Source organism: Opisthorchis viverrini (assembly GCF_000715545.1).
Source record: "Opisthorchis viverrini unplaced genomic scaffold opera_v5_69, whole genome shotgun sequence".
In the NCBI taxonomy this organism is placed as follows: domain Eukaryota; kingdom Metazoa; phylum Platyhelminthes; class Trematoda; order Opisthorchiida; family Opisthorchiidae; genus Opisthorchis; species Opisthorchis viverrini.
In genome coordinates, this window is record NW_008751725.1 from 1,140,397 (window position 1) to 1,167,615 (window position 27,219).

General features: G+C 42.5%; 2 protein-coding genes across 2 annotated transcripts in view; both read right to left on the minus strand.

Moving 5' to 3' along the window:
* Positions 1-13,333: 13,333 nt before the first annotated feature.
* On the minus strand, positions 13,334-22,320 carry T265_04295 (hypothetical protein; the record flags this gene model as incomplete). The annotated part of the gene is made up of 5 exons (XM_009168994.1): positions 13,334-13,777; positions 13,867-13,999; positions 17,156-17,261; positions 18,689-18,779; positions 22,106-22,320. The coding sequence occupies 5 exons, from the start codon at positions 22,146-22,148 to the stop codon at positions 13,668-13,670; spliced, it is 483 nt and encodes a 160-aa protein (XP_009167258.1).
* Positions 22,321-26,534: 4,214 nt separating this feature from the next.
* T265_13469 (hypothetical protein) overlaps positions 26,535-27,219 on the minus strand; it is a gene marked incomplete at both ends in the record, with an annotated part of 34,959 nt that continues 34,274 nt past the window's right edge. Inside the window, one exon of the mRNA XM_009169018.1 lies at positions 26,535-26,762. Coding sequence (XP_009167282.1) covers positions 26,550-26,762 — 213 coding nt within the window. The remainder of the gene's footprint in view (positions 26,763-27,219) is intronic.

Here is a 27,219-nt window from a genome sequence, read left to right on the forward strand (position 1 = left end):
CTTAATTAAATTTCTCCATCGCTATTCATTCCCCGGGTATTTCTATGCCACACTGAAGAACATGATCCCCTAGATACTACATCCCAACAAGCAAATCTCCCCGTTTTTGAGTGATATGTTTGCCACAAAGGATAGAACAGAGTGAACAGAATACACGTTGGTTAATAGCGGTGCTTTCCTGTGCACAAAATTCAACTTGAAATTCAGACCGAGGAATAGTTTTGCTCTATGAGTTGCGTCTAAAGTGTAAGTTTCCATATCGGTGTTGAAACGTAATACAGAGAGATCTAAACATAATGTAACCGTTTTTATCAGTAGCACATGTGGGAACTATTTGAAGCAGTGCTTTTTGTTCCCATCCATCAATTGGTAGTTAATCAGTTCAGCTCATTTAAAATGTTTTCCTGTCTAACGTCTGTATTGGCAACTGGCTATGCACGTATTTTTTGTTTCCCTTGGGCGTCAGGAATAACAGGCTCGTGCATGTGTTCAGGCAACCGAAATCAGTTCTAAGTTTAAACTAGATTGATACACCAGTAGCAACAGACATAAATCCTATAGAAAAATTTGTTAGTCCATCGAATTCTGTTGTTTCCTCAAAAACGCGTCACCACCATCAAATCCTGATAACAACGAGACTGACTGGTGGGCTAAATATATTGCCAAACAAATAAACTTGTTGCTATCGCAATTCGAACAGATTAGAATTTTATTCTGATTCGGGTTGGTTAGGTGTACTTGACTGTACTTGATTCTCTTCTTCTCTTCTCGTTTCGTACAACGGCATCCCCCGTTTTTTTTTATTTCGGTTTGGTTCCAATTTCTTGTTTTTGACCTGAACACAAACCGTTCATTGACCTTGTCGTCACACGTTTTGTTTGTATCAACACGGTGTTTCGGTATCTTGTAAACACGTGGTGTGTACTTTGGGATCCGTTAGGAATTAGGAGTTCGGGTGTATAGAAGCCGACGTAGACCCACGATTTCAGGGTTTGTAATGTTTTATTATTTTATTAGTGCATTTATAGCGCTGCATTTGTAGATAAGCATCCATCTGAACGATTTGTCTTTTGGGGTTTCGCGCGTAACTCAACGTAACTCAACGATTATTTCTCCCCGTATGGTGACGAAATGTTCGCAAGTCAGTCACCAAGATCAGTGAATAGATCAACAGTCACCTAAGGAATGAATAGTAATTTCGCAAGAGATGACTCCGTAACCCGTCCGAAATTACACGAATGTGTGTTGTAGCTGAACGATAGAACACTAGACCTAAGTACTTTTCGATTCCTTGAAAGCTTTTTGAATGTGTGTGTTGACCTTATTAGACTCGCCGACTTTATCTCAAAACAGGCTACACATGTTTTTGAAATTCTGTTAGAAGTCGTTTATTGAGTGAAGTGCAGAAGCCGTGATAGGGGATAAGTCTGCAAAAACTAGGCAACTGAAGTGACGGTTTGAAGCTCACAAGTGATTCTTCAGATGTCATCTTCCGAAATGCTTTTTTTGGCTCTGGATTACAGCAGGCGAACCTTGACTAAATATAGTTAACACCACGCTTGTTATTACGCGTGATCTTTCTGCTGGATAGCTGGTTTCAAAGCAATGATCACCTTATCGATGCTGGACAGTCTTTGATGTTATCACACACCTCAGCTATACACAGTTCAGCTGAGCTAACCCAAGGGCAAGGAAACGCATCGTTTTAGTGGTTTTGCTAAGTTCTTCAGGTGTAGACGATGCGAGTTCCCTAGAGCAACGTGGTCGTATCCACCAGTGTAGAAAGCGATATGCAAACGGTTTGAGAAAAGCACTGGAGTGGTAGCTGAATGCGCACATGAAACCTACGTGAGAATGGTAGTTAGTGCATTAGATAACCCCGTTGTGATTAGCCGGTAACTCTGAACTGATGATGTGAGCTATTCGCTCACTGTACAACCTAATCTGGTCGCGACAATAGGAAAGGTAAACCTCTGTCGCTGTCAGTGCTAGGGAACCTTAAGTAATTAACGGTTTTGAGGGCATTAAATTCTGCCTTGGAATAAATTGTGGTATTGACAGAGATGAGATTGTATTCTAAAATAAAGCTATCGTTGCGCATCTCCCATGAACTTAGTTATAAAATACTCGAGCTACTTTGAGTTACATAACCTTTCTGCAGATCTTACGCTACTTTTACGCACGAGGCGGACGAAAAAGGGAGATATGCACAATGACTGACTACACAAATCCTAGCCTGGATTATCCGGTGCACGAATAGACTGAATCTAAGATGGTGATTCCAATAAAGGACCAAGAAGATGCGCGATGATTTAAGCAAAATCTTGTTACAATGAGAAGGCTTTAGTTCCTACATTTTCACATACTATGCGATGAAGGTTGGGCAGCGTTAAGTCCAATTATCTGTATTCTCATTCCGTACTTCAGGAGTTAAACGTGGAACATGGGAACATTCGCAAGCCATTGAAAAATATGCACTCCTTTTTTTGGGATCCCTACCTGACAAGTAAGACGCTGAGCCATGTTGGCAGATTTGAGTGTCAAACAAGCGATTTAATAACTTTGGAGCTGGACCAGTATATCTCTGCTCATTCAACAAAACAATGTATTCCGAATCGAGCAATTCAGCATCAAGCCTGTTAAATATGCCCTCAAAATAAAATTAAATACCCAGAAATTTGCTGTACAAATTCGATGAACTTTCGAACACAATTAGTACTATCCCCTCAGGCTCGTGCAATCGGAAGCTGTGGAACAATTCAGGCGTCTCAAGGGTATTTCTTCCTTCAGTTTTCTGATAGATACAAGTACCGAAAGACGACAGGTTTTTGTGAATTGACAACTTGTGGTATTACTTCCAAGTTGTGTTGTGGATTTCCAGAACAGATATAACTGTTTCCCATCAAAAAATATAAATAGCAGATTAGGCCAGATGGTCTTTCTGAACCGATCCATTTCATATTCGTATACATCATACAGGCTGTAACTGCACTTGTTATTTACTGTGGTGTAGGGGTTAGTCGTTTGGAGAGAATTCAGCTCATTCGGAGAGCGTATCACGTCCAAATGAGTTTCGGCGGGTTACTGGCGAAAGGAAGAACGCCTTCGCGTAGGAGTTATTTATTAGAAAATGCCAAATGACCAGTCACAGACTACTGGACAGGGAAGCACATCTCTCATTTGCATCTTATTTACAAAAACTGAACATCCATCTTCTCCTGAACGCGTCTGCTTGAACTTTCCGAGATATTCATTGACTCAAATCATTCATTGCTCAAATCCAAGCAAATGCTACAAAGCGACTTCACAAATTCCGCAACAGCTCTCTCTCTTCAAGAGACGCAAAGCGAATTTACAAGAAAACATACTACTCACAGTAGTATCGCCGGTGCACTGGTACCATTATATCATTATGCATTGTATATTACATTTTATTATACCTAAATTATACCATATCATATTGCACCAAATTAAGGCGAACACTATATTATATTACACATATTATTTTACGTTTATTGGCATTGAACACATTTGGTACTGACTACTGTGCTATCCCTTTGCTTTTCCGCATCAGATCTCCAGTTCTGTGGAAGCCACATAATGCATCTTTTAAAACGTGTTTGTCATGCAAGCAAACAGCTGGCCGAGTCGTTCGTCAACGAGGATAGTCAGTCGAAGCATGTGATTATTGTTTGAGTGGGATACGGCTGTAACGAATCACTGTTGGTCCCCAATGCATTCCAACATATATAACAAACGGTGATAAATTTGCAACATCCGTTTTCAGAATGTCTCTACTGAAACCAATCATTCTATAAACCTGTTCTTGTTCCCTAACAGCCACCTAATTTAATGTCGAACATATGTCTGTTCAGTGTTCTCTTATGTAACGCATGGACGGCTATTCCAAATACTATCAAAATTGTCCAGCATCAGTACAAGACGGATTTAGAGGGCAGAGACGGGATATATCTTTGATAAACTTGTGCCATCTGTTTCGCTCTAGTCCAAATATATTTTGTTGTACTAAACAAACAACGATATGGCGGTTTATTTTTAGGTTTCACTTATGGTGGTCGACAGCAGACAATATCGGGTTTCCGTAAACATACGGAGGGGAAAGAGGGGAAAAACGGTCGTGCCGGACACATATCAGCTCTCTGTTTGTTCTTTGATTGGATTGGGACGGAGACAAAAAGAAAAATGCGTAAACTGGAAAATGTTATTTTGGATTGTACATTCTCACCGATTATCATGACAACAGCCCGTTCGATGTGTATTTAGAGGTAGGCAAACAAACCTTTCCGGCCGCTTTTTGTGAAAGGGAAATACAAGTGCCTGGGGAAATAAANATATATATATATATATATATATATATATATGAAGATAGGTTAAGGAGACTACTTTAGGAACCAACTTCATCTAACTCCTACTAACTGGAATGTATGCGGAGGCATTTGGCAATCCATATGATGTGGCTAATGAAAATGAGTGAACGGTCAGTTACTCAATTCAAAACTCTTGAGCCAAACAAACGCTGTGTGACATGGACCCTCAGACGGTAATGTCCGTTTCTACAACGCCCGTTTTGGTTTAAATGTAGCCACTTCGAAGTGCCTGGTTCTTATCAGCCTGCTCCTGAGGCCACCAATACTTACTAAAACTGAAGGTAGCGAGTAGTGGGTTATTGTGTTGCTCAAAATTCTCTATCCCCGGGACACGTTGCTACAGATAAAATGGTCAACAAATAGTTGAATTCAGAAATATCGAAGGCTAAGTTTGAAGGTTTGAAAAGCGTACTTTCAGCAATTAGTATGTGCGGATGGATATGAAAATCACGGCGTTTTCTGTATGGACGGCATGCCAATGTCATACCTGAATCCCTATCCGCTATGTCTTCAAGGGGTTGTACACATTAACTGGTCGTCAAATCTCAAATACCCAAGTTTTTCCGAAAGGCAAAAAGGTGCTGAATCGAGGGCATCTCAATTCAAAATAGCTACCTTCTTTAGGGCATTTGGAACACATTTTATATGGGATCCTTTTCTCAAACAACCACTATGTGGGCAGTTGAAGTATGGTTATTAATCAGCATTAGCGGTTCAAAGGTGCACAACATGCCTCTCAAGCAGCTTGTGAGTACTCTACTAAACGTTGCGGTAAAGAGGAACGGCTAATATTGACGCCCACATCTGTAATGGTTGGGTTTGTTTAATCTGAACATCAGGTTGACGGAAACTCAAGGATATAACCGGTCGTGGGCTGCTGAACGGCTGTCAGCCACTTTATGAGTAATGTGTTCTGCTAGGAAAATAAACTATTGCCAGAAATCTAGCTTCCTCAGTTACTCGGTGGGCCAAACAGCACCTGATTAATTCATCTGTGGTTTCTGGCTTGTTCTCGCCTCGCATTAAAAAATATCTGCGACGCAGTAATCTGGAACCGATGTTGATTAAATGCAATTGCACGGAATATTTTACCTTTTCTCCCGTAATTACATGTTCACTAGTTGGTACTCGTGAGTCAGGTTACTCGTAAGACCCCTTACTTGTAAGCCCTACTTGCCCTCCCGGATTCTTACCACAAATAGACTTCGGCCGTAAAATGGTAGAAAGAATGTACTCATTAGGACTATGCTAAGTGAAAGATTAATTCCCCCATTCTGCCTTCAAAAATCTAATCGGAATTGGGCGCAAACCATGACAGAAGTTGGCTGTTTGTAGCGCTTTCTCAATAAGATGATAAAGAATCAGTCGTTAGGGTGGAACAGAATGCTCGTCATGCCATACAAAGTTTGCACAAAGTTTTTTCCACTCCAAACCGACTCGATCAACAGTCTTGTGGGAAACAGACCATGGTATGACTATGCCAAGTGAAGTGGCTTCCAGTCAAAACAGGTACCGTAAAGTCTCCGAGGCCGCCTGGATTGGGGCAGAGTGAACTCCTTATATAACCGATAACAGGACGTGTATGTTGTCGATTCTCGACAGGATTGCAAATTTCACATTTGCTTCTCGTTGTTCACTACGATTATGCTTGAAAAGGGTCAAAAAGAATGCAAGATCGATCCCCATGAGGGTCGATATGAGTTCCCAGATGAGTTTATTCCGAAAGTGTTTGCAGCGTCCTCTTTTCCTTATGGTACCGTTTTTGCCTGCCCAACGCAATTCCGTTATCTTTTCTACCCGAAGACTCTATGACAGTTCCGTGGTAATTACTGATGAAGCACGCTAAGCTATTTTGAGTAGACCGTCATATACACTGAAATGCCCACTTTGCAATTCACAGTTTATCCGACGAAACCGCTCCCAGTTTGTCTCGATCTGTGAAAAAAAAGCAGTTCAACTAGGGTACAGCTGAGAACCTAAGGCGAGGGTGAATCGCATGCATCAGTAGAAGGGAGGCTGAAGACTAGCGTTGGAATAGATTCGTCATACCGGAAACGATCGCCTTCAAAACGAAAATATATCCCAGTCATCTTCAAAAACTGCTTGCGGATTTACAGTGCGTTCCAGTGATGCCAAATGACACCTTAATGTCTCTACCATACTTCTCTCACACTAAACGTGTATCTTTTGCATTAAACGTGAGAAAACAAAGTTTGGTGTGGGGGATCCTTATTTTCCTCTTTCATGGTGCATTGCTCAGCTGCTGTTCGCCATATGCCATAAAACTGACACCAAGGAAAAGCAGGTGATATCAAGTAGTTGGAGAGTTTTAGCTACACAACCCGCCATTGTCTTCAGTCCTCCATGCAGCCGTTTTCTGAAAAGACCAATATCTCCATCAGGTCACGATCGGTAGCAAAGAAACGATACCTAAGATACCAAGTTGCAGTTGGTTATTATTCTTCCAGCGAACCGTGGTTCCGTAGATCGTGCTGGACCATTTTACTGTTTGGAATGGCAAAGATGTAGATGCTTGGAAAAGACACTTGGACATCTTGGAATCGGACGGTGGATGATTGTTGGATTGTTGTTGGGTATTCCAATAACGAAAAAGTGGACGCATCTAAATGCATGAGTTCCATCATTGTGTGACGCGGAGACATCGATGGCGTGCCGACTGAAAAATGGGCCTGGAGCACATTGAAATAATAATAAATAAAATTATCATTTAGCTATGACACCCGTTCGGACGCTAGCTGCCATTCCACCCGAAGGAAGCTCGAGGGCTGGGGTACTGCCAAGTTCCCGAAGCCTGGACATGGGTTCGAACTACGGACCTTCCGTCAGTAAATTCGCGCTCTAACCACTGAGTCATCTCGCCTCAAACTGAAACAATATTGTGAACCGAAGATCCATTATTCCCAATCAGATGAATAAAACCAAACATATATAAAAATGGACAAGTCAAAGCAAATTTTTATAGCCTAGAAAAAGCCCTTTCCAGCCTGGTTTGAGGTTGGAGACCTTCGTGACTCAACTGCCCTAGTATACGAAGAAGAACTATCCGATTAATCTAAGTACGGGAGCAGAAGTTTACTAACAACCTACAAAGCGAGACGGCAGTAGGGCAGGATGAACCGCGCATAGGGTCTTTCGCGCTAAGGGGGGGAGACAACGCAGAACGAGCTTCTCCACCTTTTCTGCACATTCTTCGAAGTGGAATATGTTCCAAGAAATTTTGAAGATGCAACAATGATTTCTTCGCACAATGAGTAGTCGGTAGACTAACAGCTATCGCGGAACCACTCTTCTGTCCACGACAAACATTGCGCTTAGTATTCAGCTAAATCAGCTTATCTCTGGAATTGTGAAGGACGATGTTCCCAGACAGCAATGGAGGTGAGATATGATCCGACCTATCCATCGTACACGGCTGATACAACGTAAACTGAACCAACAACTATTCTTTTTTGACAAAAGACTTGTTCGCGTCAGTTAACTTATCTGATTCACAATAACCATGTTGATTCCTTTGGATTCCTGGACAGCCCGAGTTCCAAAGTTCTTCGTGAAGCAATCAGTATTGAAACAGTATCCTGAAACAGCTTATCTACAGTCCACAGAAGAATGTGGTCCGAATTCAAAGACATCGGAGATCGCGCAACTGGGATAGCTACCAGCCAAGTTTGACAAACTACAAATTGCAATTTATACGAGAACGGACTGCGTGCCTTAGGAAATTCATTTCGTCTAACTGCTGAACAGAAACAAGTGGATTAAAGTAAGTTAGTTTCCATATTCTAATCATAACCTGCCGGACATGCTAACCTAAGAACGGTAATATGAATAACTATGTCCTCCTTGTAATACCATCGGTTAACCTGATCATACTTTCGCAGCTTCCTAATGACTAACAAAACAGATTACAATAATAGTGTGGTTAAGCCCTGAATGGACGGATAACGCAGACACTATGAAAGATAATAGAAAGACTCTCTGGTGCAGACTCACTGATATTCCATCATTTTTAGGCCCATCGGTTGCCAGAAACAGGCCTCAAATGCGCCCTCCCCATTCATTATATACAGTAACTATCCGTAGCTGAAGCTGGCGAGTAACACCGCTACTGCTGTAACGGTGATACTACTGATGGGGAGGTACGCGAATAGCATGTGTTGTTCGTGGAATTTCGCTTTGCGTCTCTTGAAAAGGGGAGATCTGTTGCGGAATTTGTGGAGTCGCCTTGTAACAATTGCTTGGATCTGAGCGAGGAATGATTGGAGTCAATGAATATCCAGGAAAGTTCAAGAAGACGCGTTCAGGAGATGGATGTCCAGTTTTTGTGAATAAGATGCGAATTAGAGTTTTGCTTCCCTGTCCAATGGTCTGTAGCCGTTCAGTTGGCATTTCCTAATAGATAGCTCCGCAGCGAAGGCCTTCTTCCTTTCACTACTATTATCGATCATTGTGAGCTAACAATGTGCAGGTGTCAACCCGTGATATTGATTCGAAGCGACCGGCAAACATCTGTGGTGGGTCAAGTGGATGTGTGCTACGTCAACTCATAAAAAACTTTAGAAATGACTAGTTGAGGGTATTTTTAGCACTTTATGCATGCATCCTATACGACGACAATAAAATTAAGCACGGGCAACATAAAGATCACCATTCAAAAAAAAACAGGCAGTCAACTAAAAACAATAAGGTGCTGTCTGTAAGGCAAGCTCGGATGAAACTTCAGATGTAGGTTCTTTACGAGGAACAGCCTTGTTTCACTTACTTCAACAATCATATGAAACAACAAATGTGGTTTCGGAAGAATAAGGTCGGAATAGCTCGAGATCGGCATCTAAATAAGTGTACAAAAAGACGGTTGGGTAGGAAAAATATAATCGCATTCAGAATTGAACAGCACTTTTTTTGTCCGCCCCCAGCGCATGGGCAGGAAATAAAAAAGTGTTGTTATCACAATGTCCTATCAGGAGCAGACAGTTTTCTGTGTAAATTGGGTTGCATAAACGTAGGATACAGCATTCAGTATGTAAGGCGGTATCAACTAACGTTCAGGTCCGCCTGAACGTTAGCTGAGTTAGAAATCATATCGCAAGTAGAAAGATCCAAAGGCGGTTGGGTTAATACTACTTTAAAAGAGGTTGAATAAAACTAAGCTAAGGCAAGTACTATCTAATTCTTCCTTTTGTTCCTTATTTTCGTTCCATTCTATCTGAACCGTTTTTTTAAAGTGCATCCAGTTGAAAATTTAAACCTAAAGATTGTTGATTCCTGGATGGGAGTAGGCTGACTACCAATTAGAGCGTTGATGCTTATCATGAGACTACACTGTTATTGAACACAAGACCCCATTTGACGATGCTCCTTTTTACTCCCTGTATGTAGACAGAACGTCCCCTCAGGAAAGCCTGCTCTTCGCAGCCAACTGAAAACACCCTTTTTGGGAGCATGCACTCTTGGAAGCTCAAAGCCACGTGTGTATGGAATACGCTCTGTAGGGGGGGGGGGGAACCAAAGGAATAGTGAATTCTTGAGATCGCTATATTCATTTACCACAATTAAAGCTGTCGCCGGGAGGGATGAGAAGGGGAAGAAAACGTAGCATTTGTATGGCATTAAATGTACTGCAACATACGTTTGATGAAGATGTAATCAACACGGGCTTAAATCGATTTTTGAACCTACATGCATTTACAGGACGTCTCATGAATTTCTCCCTGGTTTTATTGTGAAATTACTGTTGAAATCGTGCATGGCACAGTCGGTCATTCAGCCCTGACATCAATTTTAAAAGAGACACCTTACTGCCGCCGTGAATGGTTGCGCTGGCTTGACCACGAGCTGCGTGTGCCATTCGACGACTTCGTCGAAGAATTCTTTTCGCACAACTACCTGAAGGGTGGAAATGGGCTGTGGACTGTCAAACAATTAATTGAAGTATGAAAGCCAAACTCAGCTGCGCTGACAGATCCTAGCCCCTTGGATGGGGACACCGAGATGGGACACATCAATAACATTGTCAGGCATGGCGCAATCGCGCCCTCAATAGAGCTCATTCACCCAACCTCTTGCCTTCAATGCATAGCTACCCTCCTAATCTCCCAATGAGAAGTCGACTGTATTTACGCATCAGTTGTATCGGCTGCCACATTCAATGCGCAGTTATCCATCCTACTTCCACAAATCATCGATGAACAAAACTGTGGCAGCTATAACCCCTGTCCAACAAATACGTGGTTCTAACAGCTGATGATGGTGATAGTTGGTCAAATTAAGTACGATAAGAATAAATATAACTATTGGTCTCAAAACATACGGAACTTTCGCCAGAGTCAGATAGGACAAACCGTTGATCATGACTGTTCCTATCTTTCTGTGCCATTTTCGCAGATCCTAGTTCAGGCGGCCAGGCCTCGATTTTGGCGTCATTTCGGTGAGATCCCACTCAATTGCTTTGGAAAGCTCAGAAGGCTCGCAATTAAAATATAGACTAGCGACTGTGTTACTTCATCGAGTAATACGGCTAGGCGACCTGTAGAAATCCGCAGTGGACGCGGTTTCAGGGGTACGTAGCAGTATCTTGATACCGTCATTCGGTGGAATACAGCTTATCCGCATCCACTTCCCGTCTACTGGACCTGTCGGGAAGCAATATTTCCTGGATGGAGAAGAACAAATAGCTATTTGTGTGTAAGCACACCAAAATAAGAAAATCAGATTGTTCGTTTTCCATTACATATTTGAGGTGTTACTGGCAGGCTTCAGGAAATGCGAAGCTAGCCGTTGCTGAGGTTATTTTATAAAGACACGAATGTGGTGCATGCTTGCAAACATGTCGATGAAATCCAACGCCTGGTATGCAACAACACGTCAGTCCGTTCGATTTTACGTCCACAAATGCCTGAATATATCGCAAAGAAAGCTCCAGGATCAATAAAGTCGAAAGTGTTTAGTTGTATGAATGGCAGCAGCTGCGGACTGAAGTGGAATGTGGCGGATTGTTCCCATACTCAAAGGACACTACCGATTGTAAAAATCATGAAAGCTTATTGTGCGAACTCTGTTCGGTCAGGTGGATATCCATAGTACGGTCGATGGTTCGCCTTTTTCTCACTTCTCCGTTGTGTGAAGTGTCCAACCTAATACACCATCCAAAACTGACAAAACATAAGATGTCTGTCCAAAATCAGCAAAAGTGGGAATCGACGGTTTCACACGCGAACTAGTCCCTCGATAGTGTACAGAAATTGCTACATCTCAAAGTGCTACGGATTACATTGCCACAATAGTTAAAATTTGTAGTGAGGCTGTAAGAACTATAGCTGTGGTGTAAAGTTCTGAGTTCTACTAGCGATTTATTTGGCTCTTTGTCCACCTGTTCCCGTTTGAAGGAAGCCGAATCCATATCATCCCGCTTTACACACGGACGAGCGTGAAACGGAACATTTTCCTTTCTGGACGAAAAAATCTGATGTAATACATTTGGATCTGGTGTTTTCTAACTGTCCATGATATTCTTCAGCTTGCTTCGCCGAACCAGGTTGAGAATGGACAAGTAAATCAATAATACCTAGGCGGTCGTTTTCACTATTTCGACCTGAAGGCTACACACAACCGTCACGCAATAAATAGGATAGCGGGAAGCCCAATTAGTGTTCTTAGCTGAATCTTTTTTTCACAATGATCTTCAACTGAATGTGCTGCACAAAGGTATTGGTATGACATTCGAGATATCGCAGAATATTCTACTGAGAGACTACTCATAAAGTTGCTGAAAACAGCCTTATCTGTTTCGGCCTTCTTGAGGTGCCGTCCCCGGGTTCCCGTCAACCTTGCATTCTGCTTGAACCTAATTGTACAAGCTGCACACCAATTGGGTTTCAACGGGACACTCAACTGAATTCATGCTGAAGCTCTCGTTTATGATAGGTTTCAAGGATGTTTCAAATAGAACATAGGATTGAGGGAAACTCAGAAACTGTGCCTACCTGAAGAACTCAAAAAACGGCGGAATCGGTCACGGATTTTCGGGTAGTTTTCAGCAGCGCTTACTCATTCCTCATTTGTTATGATATATGTAACGCCCCCTGAAGGTTTCGGTGAGTGTTGGCACAACTCTGAGATCTTGGTTTCTCTTAGGTGCGAAACTAGCTAGCTCTCTTGCATCCCAAGTGACTGGTTTTTGCATCACACGCGACTAAAAATTTCATCCCATATTTACCGGGCTTGCTGAGCATACGCTGGAGTAAGAGGGAGCAAAATTTGACAGCAATTAGTCATTCGTGCGTGGTGACTCCGTGAACTGATGATCAATTCACCCTTCTGTCTCGGTGCGCATCGCGGTTTTCAGAACGAACCAGCTTGGCAACATCCGAAAATTTCAGTGATAGCACAGGGATCATCGGCAGGATGAAATTGGAATACTGTGTTCCACTGTAAGCGCACTGTCCGAGCATCTTTGTGCTTCAGTTCCACTTCGAAAATATCTTCGTAACGTGTGAACCACGAACCGAAGTTTAGACCAGCATCAGAGTCACAATGGAACTCCGTAATGCTGATCGAGTCGATGAAATTTGCAACTGGAACGGAATTCGGTGGTTGAATTTACCGTTTGTGCGTCCAGACTTCCACCAAGTGCAACTGCATCGCTTCAAATTGATTTTGTTGTTGTAGCAGAGTTTTCCTCTCAACACCTTAGCAGTTATTGTCATTGTTCCGTTGGTTCGAGTGTCGCCAATCCGTTATATCTAACTGTTGAGGCTGGGCCTTGTAACTTTTGCGCTACAACATTTATGTACAGCATACTTCAGGCGCGCCTCTTTTCTACCATTTCATCAGTCCCAGGTTCCCTGGAGCGTTTTAATTTCTTGATCTCATTTTTTCTTGTACCGTGAACAAGTGGGAAATTATTGACACTGATAAGGTTTTATGGAAAAAAAGCAAGAAAAAACAAGCCAAAAATCAACTGCAGCGCAGTGACACTTCAGTTGGTCACAGAATTCGACCGCAACCCACTTCAAAGATTTGGGAATTCAGTAAACACACACCAGACGAAGTTGCAAAACAAGTTGGAACAACTGCAAAACTATGACCCTGGGAGGATACTGCCTCAAAGAACGTAATACAAGCGAGTTCACCGGTGCATTCGACAACTACGTACCAACGCTTGTGTACAAAATATTGGTGAACCAATCAACGTTGGATCAGGGAGACAACAACCATGGACTCCAGAAACCATAGAGAGGATTACGATCTCATGAGCGGCGCTCAGAGATCCGAAGCATCCTTGTCGGATTTGACCGTGTTCGAATCCAAACAGATTGTTACAGGACCATCATTGACCAATTGCACGTCCATTAGAGCACCAAACACGCCATCTAAAAATGCATATTCAAACGTGAGTCTGAACGAGCTAGCAAGAATCAATACATCACCATCACAAAATAGAGGGTTCCGAATCATTTACCTTTGACCCGATCCTCTTGGTAGGCTTCCCGTAGTTGGGCAATTAACTCCGAATAGACTAGTTGTGACAGACTGGGGTCCATCGCACGGTGGAAATCCAGTTTGTTCCCTTTCAATTCGGTATAAAGTGTAAACTGGGTAGGATATGAGAGATCATAAAGGTATAGAATGTAGTGAAAAACTCTGAAAGTCAATCCTAAGTTAGTGGTCTGATAATGGATTCTAGTTTAATAACTTCTGTCCTGCTTCGTAGGTAGAACGCAAGCCGCAGTAACGGGTTCACCGTTTGTTTATCCCATCTAACAATGCGGGGGGTAAGCTGTCATCTATCACCGTTTGCTTATCCCATCTAACAATGCGAGGGGTAACCTGTCATCTACATCTAGAGCTTCTAATCGCATCGTGAACCTCCAACATTGTTAGCGAGATCTATGTACCTGAAGTCAGTACTTAATAGGATCAAATTCATCAGTTCACAGTTATAAATAAAGTCTCCGGTTGATCGTTAAATTAATTACTTATATAGATAGCCTCGCCCCAGCTAGTCCTCATCTGGGGATGCGCCGGACTACCGAACGTGCCAGGGGTATTTACTCATGTACAGAAGTCGGTGAGAAGACTTTTGAAGCGTAGACAACTTGGATATCCAGACTTTCAGAAGCGTACTTTGAGTGCGAATGTGCAGTTTTATCTGGCCTCAGCGACGAAGCCTAAGTTAACCTGGTTGATCTGATAATGTCTGTAGTAACCAACAAGGAAAAACACCAAACCATCAGTGTCAGCTTCCTAGGTCGGACAATGTTAGATTATCGACGATTGGGCTTATTCTGTTGACGTGAGGGCGTATCTTGAGAATACTGTCCAGATCAACAAGTGTGAAAAATCCCCAGTCCTACCGGTGGTAGATATCAGTGAAGGTCAAATATTGGTTAGAAAAAACAAAAGTAGAGGACTATCTCGCGTGCACATGCTCCGGTTAAGGTGACCTGCATTACCCATCAATTGGGCACATGAAAATGTCATGGAAACGCTTACGTCATAACAAAACTGTCCAAGTATACACAAGGCCGTCTGATTTGGAAACCTCTGAAACAAGATTCCGGTACATGCTGTAAACGAAAGCACTTGTTTCCATCTTCCTGAGGGACAAGTTCTGTTCGTGGTCAACGCGGTTGCTAGTGCAACACCCGTGTCCTTTAAATAGTATGACAGCCGTTGCAAAACTTTGAGCGTTTTCGCATCAAAAATCCCAACAATGGTTTGCGCCTTCACAAAATAGCCTGTACATCATCAATCCAACATATCGGGACTCTGACACAGGTGATTTATTCTTAGGAAAATCAAGAAAAAGCAAGAAATCCACCCATACGCCATGGAGCAGTATTGCCGCAAAGTGAAGACTTAGTGAAAATTCCATAACGACCCTTTCGATTCATTCATGTTTTTATGTCTGTGTACTGATCAACCGTACAACTAATAGTACTATTACTGCCTTAATATCTATTATTATTTTGTACTGTCGGCTACTGTTAATGGGGCCTTAATATCTATTATTATTTTGTACTGTTAATGGCAGAGCACTAGGACCATTTCCACTTCTTTTATTCCCCACTTCATTTGAAGCAAATACGCATCAACGTTCCTATGGTGGCGTTGCCGTCGATGCCAATGATGAAGCGGGATATTCCAACCTGAAAGCAGTATCACGTTTATACACGTAACTGTACCCAGGATGTCATGCAGGACCGGGTGTTAAGTGTTGGAGTCATAGCTGGTATACGAAATCAATAGTTTCAAAGTGTGTACTGTACTCCCATTTCTCATGCGTGGTTCTCTTTGTCAGGTAAAACCATGGTATCAAGGGTCATCACCTTTATATGAGTGACACACAGATCTTCCCCCAAACTTCATCCTTTTAGCAATAATGAAATCCAAATAAAAAGAGAAATGACCAACTGACAACCTGAACAGGGAACCATCCGATGCAGGCGAGCATAATAGGATTTGCATTCTCGCCTGTAACAACCCCTCGTATCTGCACGTGGCAAGAGAGGCAAAGGACTTGGAAAAGTAGAAGAGAAACACTATCGCATGGCTCTCTAAGATAACATCCAGGGGATCACGAAACCCGTTGTCTCGTTCACCGTGGTGATGTCAAGCGTACTTCTAGTCGGATCTACAAGGAAACTGACGGTACCTTGGTGTCCCACCACGGCAATACTGCTTCAGAGCGTAATAGTGGATTTCTTGTTTTTCCATTTGGCTCATAATATCTGCTACAATTTGCATCGAAGTTGCTACAAAACGGGAATACTTTGACTGCTTTGACTGCATACTTTATCGAGTGAAAGTTAGCTTGTGTTGTAGCCTGTCCATATTCACAGCCCTATACCCACAGCATGCGCTAGCAGCAACAGTCGGATGAGTCGCATGTAGGGACCTAGGAAACTCCGCCAAGGCAGTCAAAAGCCTCGTTGCTCCCACCAAGATTTCCTTCTACTGAAGTGGTATTTTTCAGCCAATTTTACAAATTTCGGTAGGCATCGAGAAAAGGGTTATTAATTTTGGGACTTGTATATCCTAAGAGAAGTCTCTAAAACAAACTCTGGTCCTACGATGGATGACGAAGTTAAGCACCGAATTCTCAGGAGGTGCTTCCAGCAAGAAACGCACTTTACTTACACGACACATTGTTTCATATAGGCATCCCATTCAAAAACACCAGATTACTGAAACGGCTCTCTCACACTTATATTTCTAAGTTAGATGTGCTTACTTCAAGCAAACAAGCTGTGCTTAAACTGAAAGCACCAGGATGTCGCGTCCAGAGTTGTCTTGTTTTTTTCAACGTGTAACAGATGTTTCGGATGAAGATCCGTATCCGGTACTCCAGAAATAGCTACCCTCATGCGAACTTTCAACTGAGCATATCCTACCATTCAGTTCACTTTTGAAAGGAAAGCTAAAAGTTCGCTTCATTTCGTCATTTTGTGTTCTTGGGAACAGTGTGGGATTATTCACTCAATTGGACCAGAAATCTGCCAAACTAGCTTCAACTGGGTGGTTTACGGAGGACATTTTGTTTCTGTGGTCTTGGATGAAAGAAGCCAAAAAGACCGAATGACTGACAAACTGGCAGCAACCAATAGATGAGCTCTGCAAACAGGCTGGAAATTGTGAGCATTCATACAATTTGTTCTAAACCAATACCAAAAAACCAGTCTGGAAGACAATACCATGTTGAAAGAATATAAAAAACTTTTTAACGACTACTGTGTCCTCAGACTGACCTGACTAACACAAAGGAGTTCCAGATTCAAATCCCTCACACTTTTATCCCAACGTCGAGAACCATCTTCGTTAGGAAATATTCGAAGATTCAGCAATTTTCTGACACTGAAAAATTCAGCAAAGATGTACAAAGACGACACTGCCAATCAAGCAAGAAATTCAATAATTGCGTCCTCCAGGTTTAACATAACCTGGCTACGGTTGGACGTTTTCATTGATAATGAATGCACCCTCCTCCAAGGGAAGCCTATACACTTGAATCTGTTAGCCAAGGTTTCCATTATCCACTAACATCTAACAATAATCCAATCAAAAGGATTGACCCATTCAACTTCCATCCAGAGTGGAATGAAGCCAAGTCATCACAGTTTAACTGGATAATTTGGGATAAGTCCACAAAAGCATTCGTATTTCTCAATTAAGAAACAAAAGTGGCTAGAAATGGAAGCAATAATGTGACAACAAACATAATAATGTATAACCGTTTTTGCCGTTCAGTTGTAATGCCCTTTTCGGTTCACAGCTATCTGCCACCCGAAGGAAGGCTTTTCAAGCCTAGACAACATCAGCCAAGATGCAAAGGTTGGGTTCGAACTACGGAACTTCCAATCGCGCCTTAACGACTGAGCAATCTTGAGCTCTGACCGTTAAATGCAGTGACTCAATAAAATCCACCAATCACAGTAGGCTTGCATAGTACAATACATGTCTAATATGGTACGTCAGATAGAGCGTTACATAGCACGGAACTCTATGTTGGCCATAAGGTTGGTTAGTGGGTGAAAATGAAGGGTGTCACTTGCTTGTTCATTCTAACCTCAGAAGAGACCACAAACAAACGGAAAGTAGCCAGATGGACCACTGGTTGCGCTTATCAATAGCCCACAAGAAGGTAACAGCTCGACCAAGATAGTCAACAGCAGGAATTTTTCAAGCTCCATGTTCAAAGAGTGAGGGACATCCTTGTTAGGACGCATGCTGGTTATACTGAAATCTCTCCTGAACAGGGATACAGCACGCCTCCTTTGGTACCATCTGAATAGCTCAACCACAGTATCCATCACAGGCGACATACATCGGCGCATGCATCCGGACTGAGGGACTATAAGCATGACACAGCTGCTTTGATTCACACGGCAGCTGTGAATCAGATACACAAGAGAAAATGAACCAGTTGCCCAACCTAGATTATCTAAATCAGAATGCATGATTCGCCGCTAGCCTACAATGCTTTCCTCTGAATGGGACTCAGGATACGGGAAGAAGGTGCGCGTTTCCATAGAACGTCCTTATGCCATGGTGTATGCTCCGTGTTTTGTCCCCGGATTATCTTTAGTGATGTGACCTACACAATGGAGGCTGATGCATAACGGGGAGGAAAGTTTGGAGTAGGAAGAAGTACTACTGTGCATTATCAATTCAGTAAACAGAAAGTGCTGAACTTGAGTGCAAAAAGGATAACCGAAATTCACGAAAACGATTGCAGTTGGTGTGGGAAACATCGGACAGCCGATTGACAGGAAACGACCCACATGTATGCTGTGTCCGTCTTTGAATCCTTCGCAGAAATTCCAATCAACACCAAAATTCCACGACCGATTTCGCTGACGACGGATCCATCAACTGTTAATACAAGTAAGAAAGATAGCGAATAAGGTGAAACACATAGAGTTCGCAGAATCGGCTAGGATGCATTGTTAGGAGGAGAAAACCATGGTTTAGATGCTAGCTGATTAACGAATTCACCAGCTGTTTGAACATCCTACCAGATATCCCTGAACCCATGCGACAACAGTTCGTTTCAGCTGCCACTTATCCGAGGTTTCCTTTGGCGAGCACGGTTCGAAATAAACTGAACAGTGAGATGTGAAAATGTGATAAACTGAACTAAACTACCGAATCGGTGTGCTGCGACCACTGTTTATGACGAACTGGAATTGTTATTTCTAGAAGCGTCAGTTGCTTGGACACGATTGACAGAGCGTCAAATAAGACAGCCTGGATGCACAGTCAGAGCCCAAGAACTAACACTGTCCCCTCAGCTGTCAGTCAAAAATTTAGGTCAAGCGATGGAGATAAGAAAACGCAAAGTAAAACGAAATGTCATTGATTAAACTTTGTCCTCCAGTTGCTAGGGCATATCTGGGCATGGTGTGACGTAGCAGCCAGCATCTGTATGGGGAAAATGCGACCAGGAAATTGAACCAGAAACGGGAGCGAACGGCCATAGCCGGTGTGATGAAAATTGCATCAAACGTAATACAGCAACAAAACTAAGAAAAAACTATTGGAATACCTGAACCACACTATCCATCAGATAAGACCAGAGGCCCAATGTAAAACAAGGTGTGTATTCTCCTTCAACGGCGTCATTAAGATCCAACGACTCATACTTCGGTCAAGGGATGGATGGGACACCGCTCAACTTCATCTGGTTTTCCTCCTGCCATCCTTAGTGCTACGTATGGTACTAACAGCTACAACAACCAGTAAAAACCGGTGAAAAACCTAGTGAAGATCACTAACGACAGTCTTTTGATCTTGTGGCATTGTACACAGAACTGCGGATCGTGTCCTGCTCCAGCCTCGACCACTTTGCGGCACAGTGAGAAAAAAATGTCGAGATTTAACATAGCGATAATCCAGCGAAATTGTTCAATGAAGTTACCATCATTCACATCCCTGCCAAAAAGTGAATGACTATTGTTTTTCAATTCAGTTGAATTCGTCCCCCTGCTTAGCGCAAAAGTAGTTCAGTGAGCGGACTACGACTTCTTTTGGGGGTTGGTTACTTTTGTAAGTGTTTGTGCCCCGTTTGCCGAACCTGCCCTGATTGTTCTGTCATGAGTTTCGTGCAACCACACCGTCAACCAGAATGATGAGACTGGCCTCGAAAGCGAACTACACGATGAAGCCAACATTCCGCTCGGCGTAAGTTGGTGTGTGGACCTTGACAATGCACTGTGCCGGTCAGTGACAAACTTGCTCACTTGCTGACGCCAGGTGAACAACTTGCGTTCGTTTTACAATTTTGTGCACTTTTTTGTAAATAATAGCGTACACTTTCGAACTTATTTTTCGTTCGAATATCCGGATTCATCAAACCTACGCGTGACTCAAGGTTCCGTATGCAAGTAAGTATATTGCTCTTTGAACCAGACGATGCACGTCTGTTTTTGAAAGTGTGGCAGTTTATGGTGGGTGAAAGGATTTGTTGTGGGGAAACACTTCAAGGGAAAAAATCATTCGAAAAAAAGAAAGTTCCAAGTAGATGTCGCAGTCTGCGGTTCACTCTATAAGACGAAAGGAGAGTCCTACGATCAAGACACACGGATGAAGATGGAGAGACTTGTTCCCTCATACATGGCTGACCCCTGCATTAGGTTATTCAGATTTGTGAACAGCCAGAGAGATCGAAAACCTTCCTTACGTCACATCAATAGGAATGGCACTGAATTATATTTGTGAGAAGGAATGTTGGATAATATCAAGCACGCCAAACAACAATCGTGTTGACATTTGAACATAATCTGAACACAACTCTTCTTTTATAAGTGACAAAACTAGAAGGAAGATGACACTAAAGGCTGTCGGTAATTTATGACAATGAGCGAGTGAATAACGGAATTTTCCAAATTTTGCGAAAATACTACAAAGAAAGCAAGTTTTGAACGGGAATACATCATGAACTTTGATGAACGATGACGGTCTGAACGATCAGCAGAAGCAAATGGGCGTGACAGCAGATCTAAGACTAACAAAAAACAAATACCTATAACTTGTCATTCCAGTTGACCAGTCACACTTTAGAAAGCTAAAGTGAAATGTCCTCCGAACTAAAGACGAATACTGTGCAGATCTGATCACTTTGTTGGTATAGTGCCGAGCATGTGAAAAATATCAGTGATTTGCCGGACAGGTAAATCCAGGCGCAGTAGGAACCTTTTGACAGTGGGTGACCATTTTTGATCCCATCTACTGAGGAGGACGCATATCCAACAAGGTTATTTTTGAGAATTCCTGAGTCCATTCTATGCAGCCCACTTGAGCGGACCCTAATCATTCTTTTGCGAACAATTTTAACTACTAGTAAACTTACTGAGTGAAAAATGCATTCGGAGAACAGGCCCGCATTGGTCAGAAGGGTCGCAGCACACAAGTTGGCGATCAAACTACCTAATTGATCTTCAGATATATAAATGACATTATGAGATGTAAAAAGGCGCGGTATGTGGTACGCTTCATCCATGTGATATCTAAATGGTCCTGAGTGCTTCAAACTGATTTGATGTAGTCCGATCAGAATAATTCCGGTTTTAGAAAGCTTTCCCTATCTAATCCAGTCGTCGATTCAAACATACAAAGATTAACCATATCTAGTTGAAGGATCAATTACAATTCATGCCTTTGTTGTGAGTATCCTAAATATTTTCGCCTACCCCTATGAGACAAAATAGCAAGCCTAAATTAAGACGAGATGTTTATGCGGATGAACTTTCAGCTAACTATGATGATCAAACTACTTACGGCTTTCACACACCAAAAGTGACCAAAGGAGTACATCGACTAGAATCATCTTTCGCCTCCTGGTCAAGATGAACAAACAGAGACCTCGTGCTTGCTTTCAACAAATAATGAGGCTAGGAAAACCTATCCTAGTGGGTCTACAAGATTCAAAATAACTTTCTCAGGTGTTTCGTTGTTTTGTTTCCAACACAGAAACTCTTTGAAGATGGAATGATGAAGAAATGAGGGTTACTTTTCAGAGTTAGATTGGTAACTCATCCTCCCCAGTTAATAAAAAAGCAGTCTAGGGTAGTGGATCCACTGAAAACTATAATCGTCCCTTAGTTCGATCAGACATTTGCAGTTGAAAAACGTCACCAGTGGTAAGGAAACTAGTTTTCTGATGTATGACTTGAAATTCGAGATATGTGTAACTCACTCACCTGTTACAGATGCCTCCTTAACTCGCTGTATAACGGCACGCATTGAGATCACCGACACTATCCAAAGCACTGTCGCAGAAAAACACAAACGACGCGGGAAGTGTATAGTAAGAGAAACTTTGGTGTTCCCAGCTTGAATTCACGGTCTAGACAGCTTCACAGAAAATAGTGGATGAAGTCCCAGTGCTAGGTGACAGAGAGACGGGGAGTTGAACTGCAAAAATTAAACACGTAAACCAGATTTAGTCCCGAATTGTTGGTTGGATTTACAGCTATGGCGACATTCGTCAGGATCGAACAGGAATGACAGTGAGTTGAAGTGAGACCACCTGCGTACTTTCTAAGCCAAAGAGACAACTTTATTCTCTAAACACCTGAAGAGATTTGAAGAGGGGACATTCAGAAAACTAGATATTGATTGAGTCCCCAAGGAAATTAAATAAAGGAAGCCCCTTCGCCAACAGAACCGCCTCTACGCGGGGCTAGTGAACAGGTGTGAACGGCGTTTCTGAACCTCTTAAAAACCTACTGATTTCCCGTTATATATATACACTGTTACAAGGGACAACCAAATCATTTTTACCTAGATCACAAGTCTTGGCTAAGATGTCCAGAAAACCACGAATGAGACGAATTGCTTCTATGGTGTTCGAAATATTTGTTCCGAAATATCCAAACAATCCAGAATAAACATGTTTATCTATGTAGTCCCTCCGACAGCCACCAATCAGAAAAATAAACCACAAGAGTGACTGAAGACGTGTAAAGTGGACAACTGTTGGAGGTATAGTGACTACCTTACGAATTGACAAGGAATTTGAATAGAAGCTGATTACAATAGATGTTAAGTGCTCGCTCCGTTCGTAACCCCAAAGTCGGTCAAATTTGTGTCCAATTGATGCTACCATTGTGGTTAGGGTGTCAAAAAATCTGTAAAGTACTTTAAGAGAGTGTATAGTAAGAGAAACTTTGGTGTTCCCAGCTTGAATTCACGGTCTAGACAGCTTCACAGAAAATAGTGGATGAAGTCCCAGTGCTAGGTGACAGAGAGACGGGGAGTTGAACTGCAAAAATTAAACACGTAAACCAGATTTAGTCCCGAATTGTTGGTTGGATTTACAGCTATGGCGACATTCGTCAGGATCGAACAGGAATGACAGTGAGTTGAAGTGAGACCACCTGCGTACTTTCTAAGCCAAAGAGACAACTTTATTCTCTAAACACCTGAAGAGATTTGAAGAGGGGACATTCAGAAAACTAGATATTGATTGAGTCCCCAAGGAAATTAAATAAAGGAAGCCCCTTCGCCAACAGAACCGCCTCTACGCGGGGCTAGTGAACAGGTGTGAACGGCGTTTCTGAACCTCTTAAAAACCTACTGATTTCCCGTTATATATATACACTGTTACAAGGGACAACCAAATCATTTTTACCTAGATCACAAGTCTTGGCTAAGATGTCCAGAAAACCACGAATGAGACGAATTGCTTCTATGGTGTTCGAAATATTTGTTCCGAAATATCCAAACAATCCAGAATAAACATGTTTATCTATGTAGTCCCTCCGACAGCCACCAATCAGAAAAATAAACCACAAGAGTGACTGAAGACGTGTAAAGTGGACAACTGTTGGAGGTATAGTGACTACCTTACGAATTGACAAGGAATTTGAATAGAAGCTGATTACAATAGATGTTAAGTGCTCGCTCCGTTCGTAACCCCAAAGTCGGTCAAATTTGTGTCCAATTGATGCTACCATTGTGGTTAGGGTGTCAAAAAATCTGTAAAGTACTTTAAGAGCACCCAATTGCAAATCAATTTGGTTTTCACGAGAGACTCAACTCAATCTCTCGTTTATGATATTCTAAAACTGATTTGCAAATGAGTGTATTTCTCGAAAACAGTCCAATTTGGGTTCAAGTAGAATATAAGGTTGACGGAAACTCGGGGACGGCGCCTACCTGATGAGCCCCAATAAGGATGAAACCGATCGTGGGTTATCGAAGCGTTTTCAGCAGCCTTGTGAGTAGTTTCCCTTATGAAAATACATTAAGAGCAGTTTGCTGGTGGTTAGAATCGTTTCCATCATTCAATAGAAGAAAGCCCACAAAGTGATAGATGTTTTCGAAAGTATGGGACGGCACGGAACCTGAGCGATGACATCCACGATGCGCTGAGGAAATTTTCTAGCAAGTGTATATGAGGAACAACTAGGCAGCGCTTGAAACGGAAAAAAACTCAAGAACCGTTACCATTCTAGAATGAGCGTTCGTTAACAACTATAGGCTGAAGCGCGAACTCATACCTACACACCATTCCGGCATCTTGAATCGCGGCAACTGCATCTTGCCTCTGCTATTGTAAACTTAACCCATCATTCGCTGATGGGTCACTCCTCATACAAAACCTTCATTTGGGTCGAATCCAAAGAATCGCTCCGGTTCTCCACAATGTGGGTCAAACCTCCAGTGCTTACCTATTCGGTATGAGACTGGTGCTGCCACTAACCGTTCAGCGAACGTGTCAACCAGCCAGGCTTGTGTAAATGTCCTACATATTCAGGCATTGGCGAGTGCTGTAGGGTCATCCAACATTTCATTTACCATGTAGTTATTTCATTTCACTTTACTTCGCAAACCTACGCAACGTCGCAATCGAAATCAGCGGACATGCGACAATGACTCATGTCGGCTTTGTCAAAGTGGTACTGTCCAGTGAAAGCACTCGGTGGAAAAAAGACTGACTACAGTTGGACATGTCAGTACTACTGACGTCCTGGATAGCAGATCAGGTTACACTGATGATTTCATCAGCATCCCGTATGTACAGATCTACTAGGGATGAAACCTCAAAAATTTTGGGCGCGATTTGAAACGTCACCATTCTGCTTCGTGAATTGTGAGATTATACTGAAAACGGAGAAATGCACAATCATCAAGAGTTCAACTTCTAAATGCAAAACAATCCTGATAAAGCGAAACAAATATATACCTACAGACCACGGGAATGAACTTTTCGGTGTTTTCAGAGCAGCAAACTACCGACAAGGGAACCTTGCCCCAGTTCTGGTCCCCTTTCAGCGTGTATTGCCGAAATTCGGAAACCGTGTAGTTCTGGTTTTTGTTACCTAATCAGTTCTTAGACAATCACCTGCTGGCAGTTCCCAAAGGAACTGATAATTTCAGGTGTTTGGAAACATGACCCCGAGGGTAATTATACTGTTTCTGTCCTGATGCCAATGTGAGTGTTTATCTACTACGCTCTGAACAATCAATAACAGTATTACACACCTGGGAATCGCCCTGATCCTAGATGACCATATGTAAAGCATTTTCTTGTGATCATAGTTAAAGGTTAAGTTATACAACGTTATACGCCTGATCTCTAAGCGTCACAGTTATCTGACAGCCGCCTTTGTTTGGGATAAACAACCTATTAGTGGCAGCAAGCCTTTGGATCTGTCCAAGTGCTCTGCCGTTAGCTGAAGCAGCAGGCAGACGATATGCCGCACCGAATAATCGGAGCGGCGGATTCACATTTACTTGTTCGATCTTGCTTTATCCAAAATACGATCTGGTTAATCTTCCATGTTTCGATAGATGAACTCAAATCTCAGTGTCGATGTCAGAAGTTTTTGGATAAAAACAGACACGACGACTACGATCAGACCACGAAAAATGACTGTGCACTTGTGATAGACATGCATCGGTTTCACTACCCTGTTGACTGACGAATTCACCAGAATCGTCCACAGTTCGACCCTGCTGGTCAAGACATGTGTTTGGGATGTGGATAGTGTAATCCTACCCATCCGTTTACCAATTGGTCGAATCGGCCGATTATTCACAAATGAATCGATAAATTCACACTCACAATCCAAAGGTGCCGGCTGCTTTTATCGGTGGGTAAGAAAATATACCAGCACAGTCGCCTAATGCCAGAAATGGAGAGGCGTAAGCACGGCCATAATAAGTGTTACGCTGACAATAAATTAACGATAGTTGTAGTTTCGTGTTTTCGTGGAGCAAAGATAACAGGACAATGTGCTGGCATCGGTCGATTCAGCACGACTGAATTATGACAAAATCTCAAACTAGCACACATTTTATGGGAATGTAGAGGACGATAGAACAACAATCCATTGACGCAGATGTGCAGAGGAACTGACAGCCAGAAAAGTCTTCTGGAATGTGGAACAGCTCTCATCTCGGTAATAACAGATGTCATAAACGTGCGAAATTCGGTCGAAGGGATCAGGTTGATAGGATGCTCGGACTCCATCAACTGCGGTAACTAATTAGTCTTACAAAAGTTCCGAATTAGGGAAAGTGAGGAACATCAAGCGGAAGGAGACCATGGTTACGCCGCAACAGACCGGGTCGAAAAAAGCCGCTAAACTAGTAAACATAAATATATATTTTCAAAAAGTAAAGAGGGAAAAATGGTCAGAGTTGACTGGTTACATCTAAGTTGCGTAAAAACGTATGAAATCTGTGATTCAGTTTGCGAACGGCATCCATATTAACCGACGAATGAGAACAATCTGATTTCCATTTACATTCCAGCTGATTGAGAGCGTCGTCTACTTGCCGAATACACCTCAAAACACCTTCGTCTTCCACGTCCATCGGGTGTTCACAAGATACTTGTGAAAGGACCTGTTGAATCAAGTGGAAACGATTGGAAAAATGGGTCAAAACGCAGACTACCGTGTTTCCATAACGCACATATGTATCTTCCCTACGAGTAACGTATCAATGCGGTTTGTGGAAAAATCATCATCACCGTCGACAGCATGACATCAGTGTTCAACACCGATGCTTCACTGCCGTACAGCCATGACTTATTTGAAAGCCGTATTGTAAAGAAAAGAATAAAGGTGGACGGGGAAGAGACTGGACCTTACCGTGGTGTGACGGTTTGCGCACCTCAGCGGTCCATTGAGCTATACTGGAGAGTGTCGTGAGACACTCACAGAGTCTCTCATAACAAGTTGGTCAATGGGTAGAGGTCTGACGAACACAGCCTCCTGGCCCTCCAGGTTGGGGGTTGGAACATGTGGCGACTTGTTCCGTAGAAATGGTAATGCATTTGCATTTCCCGCCAAACACCGCT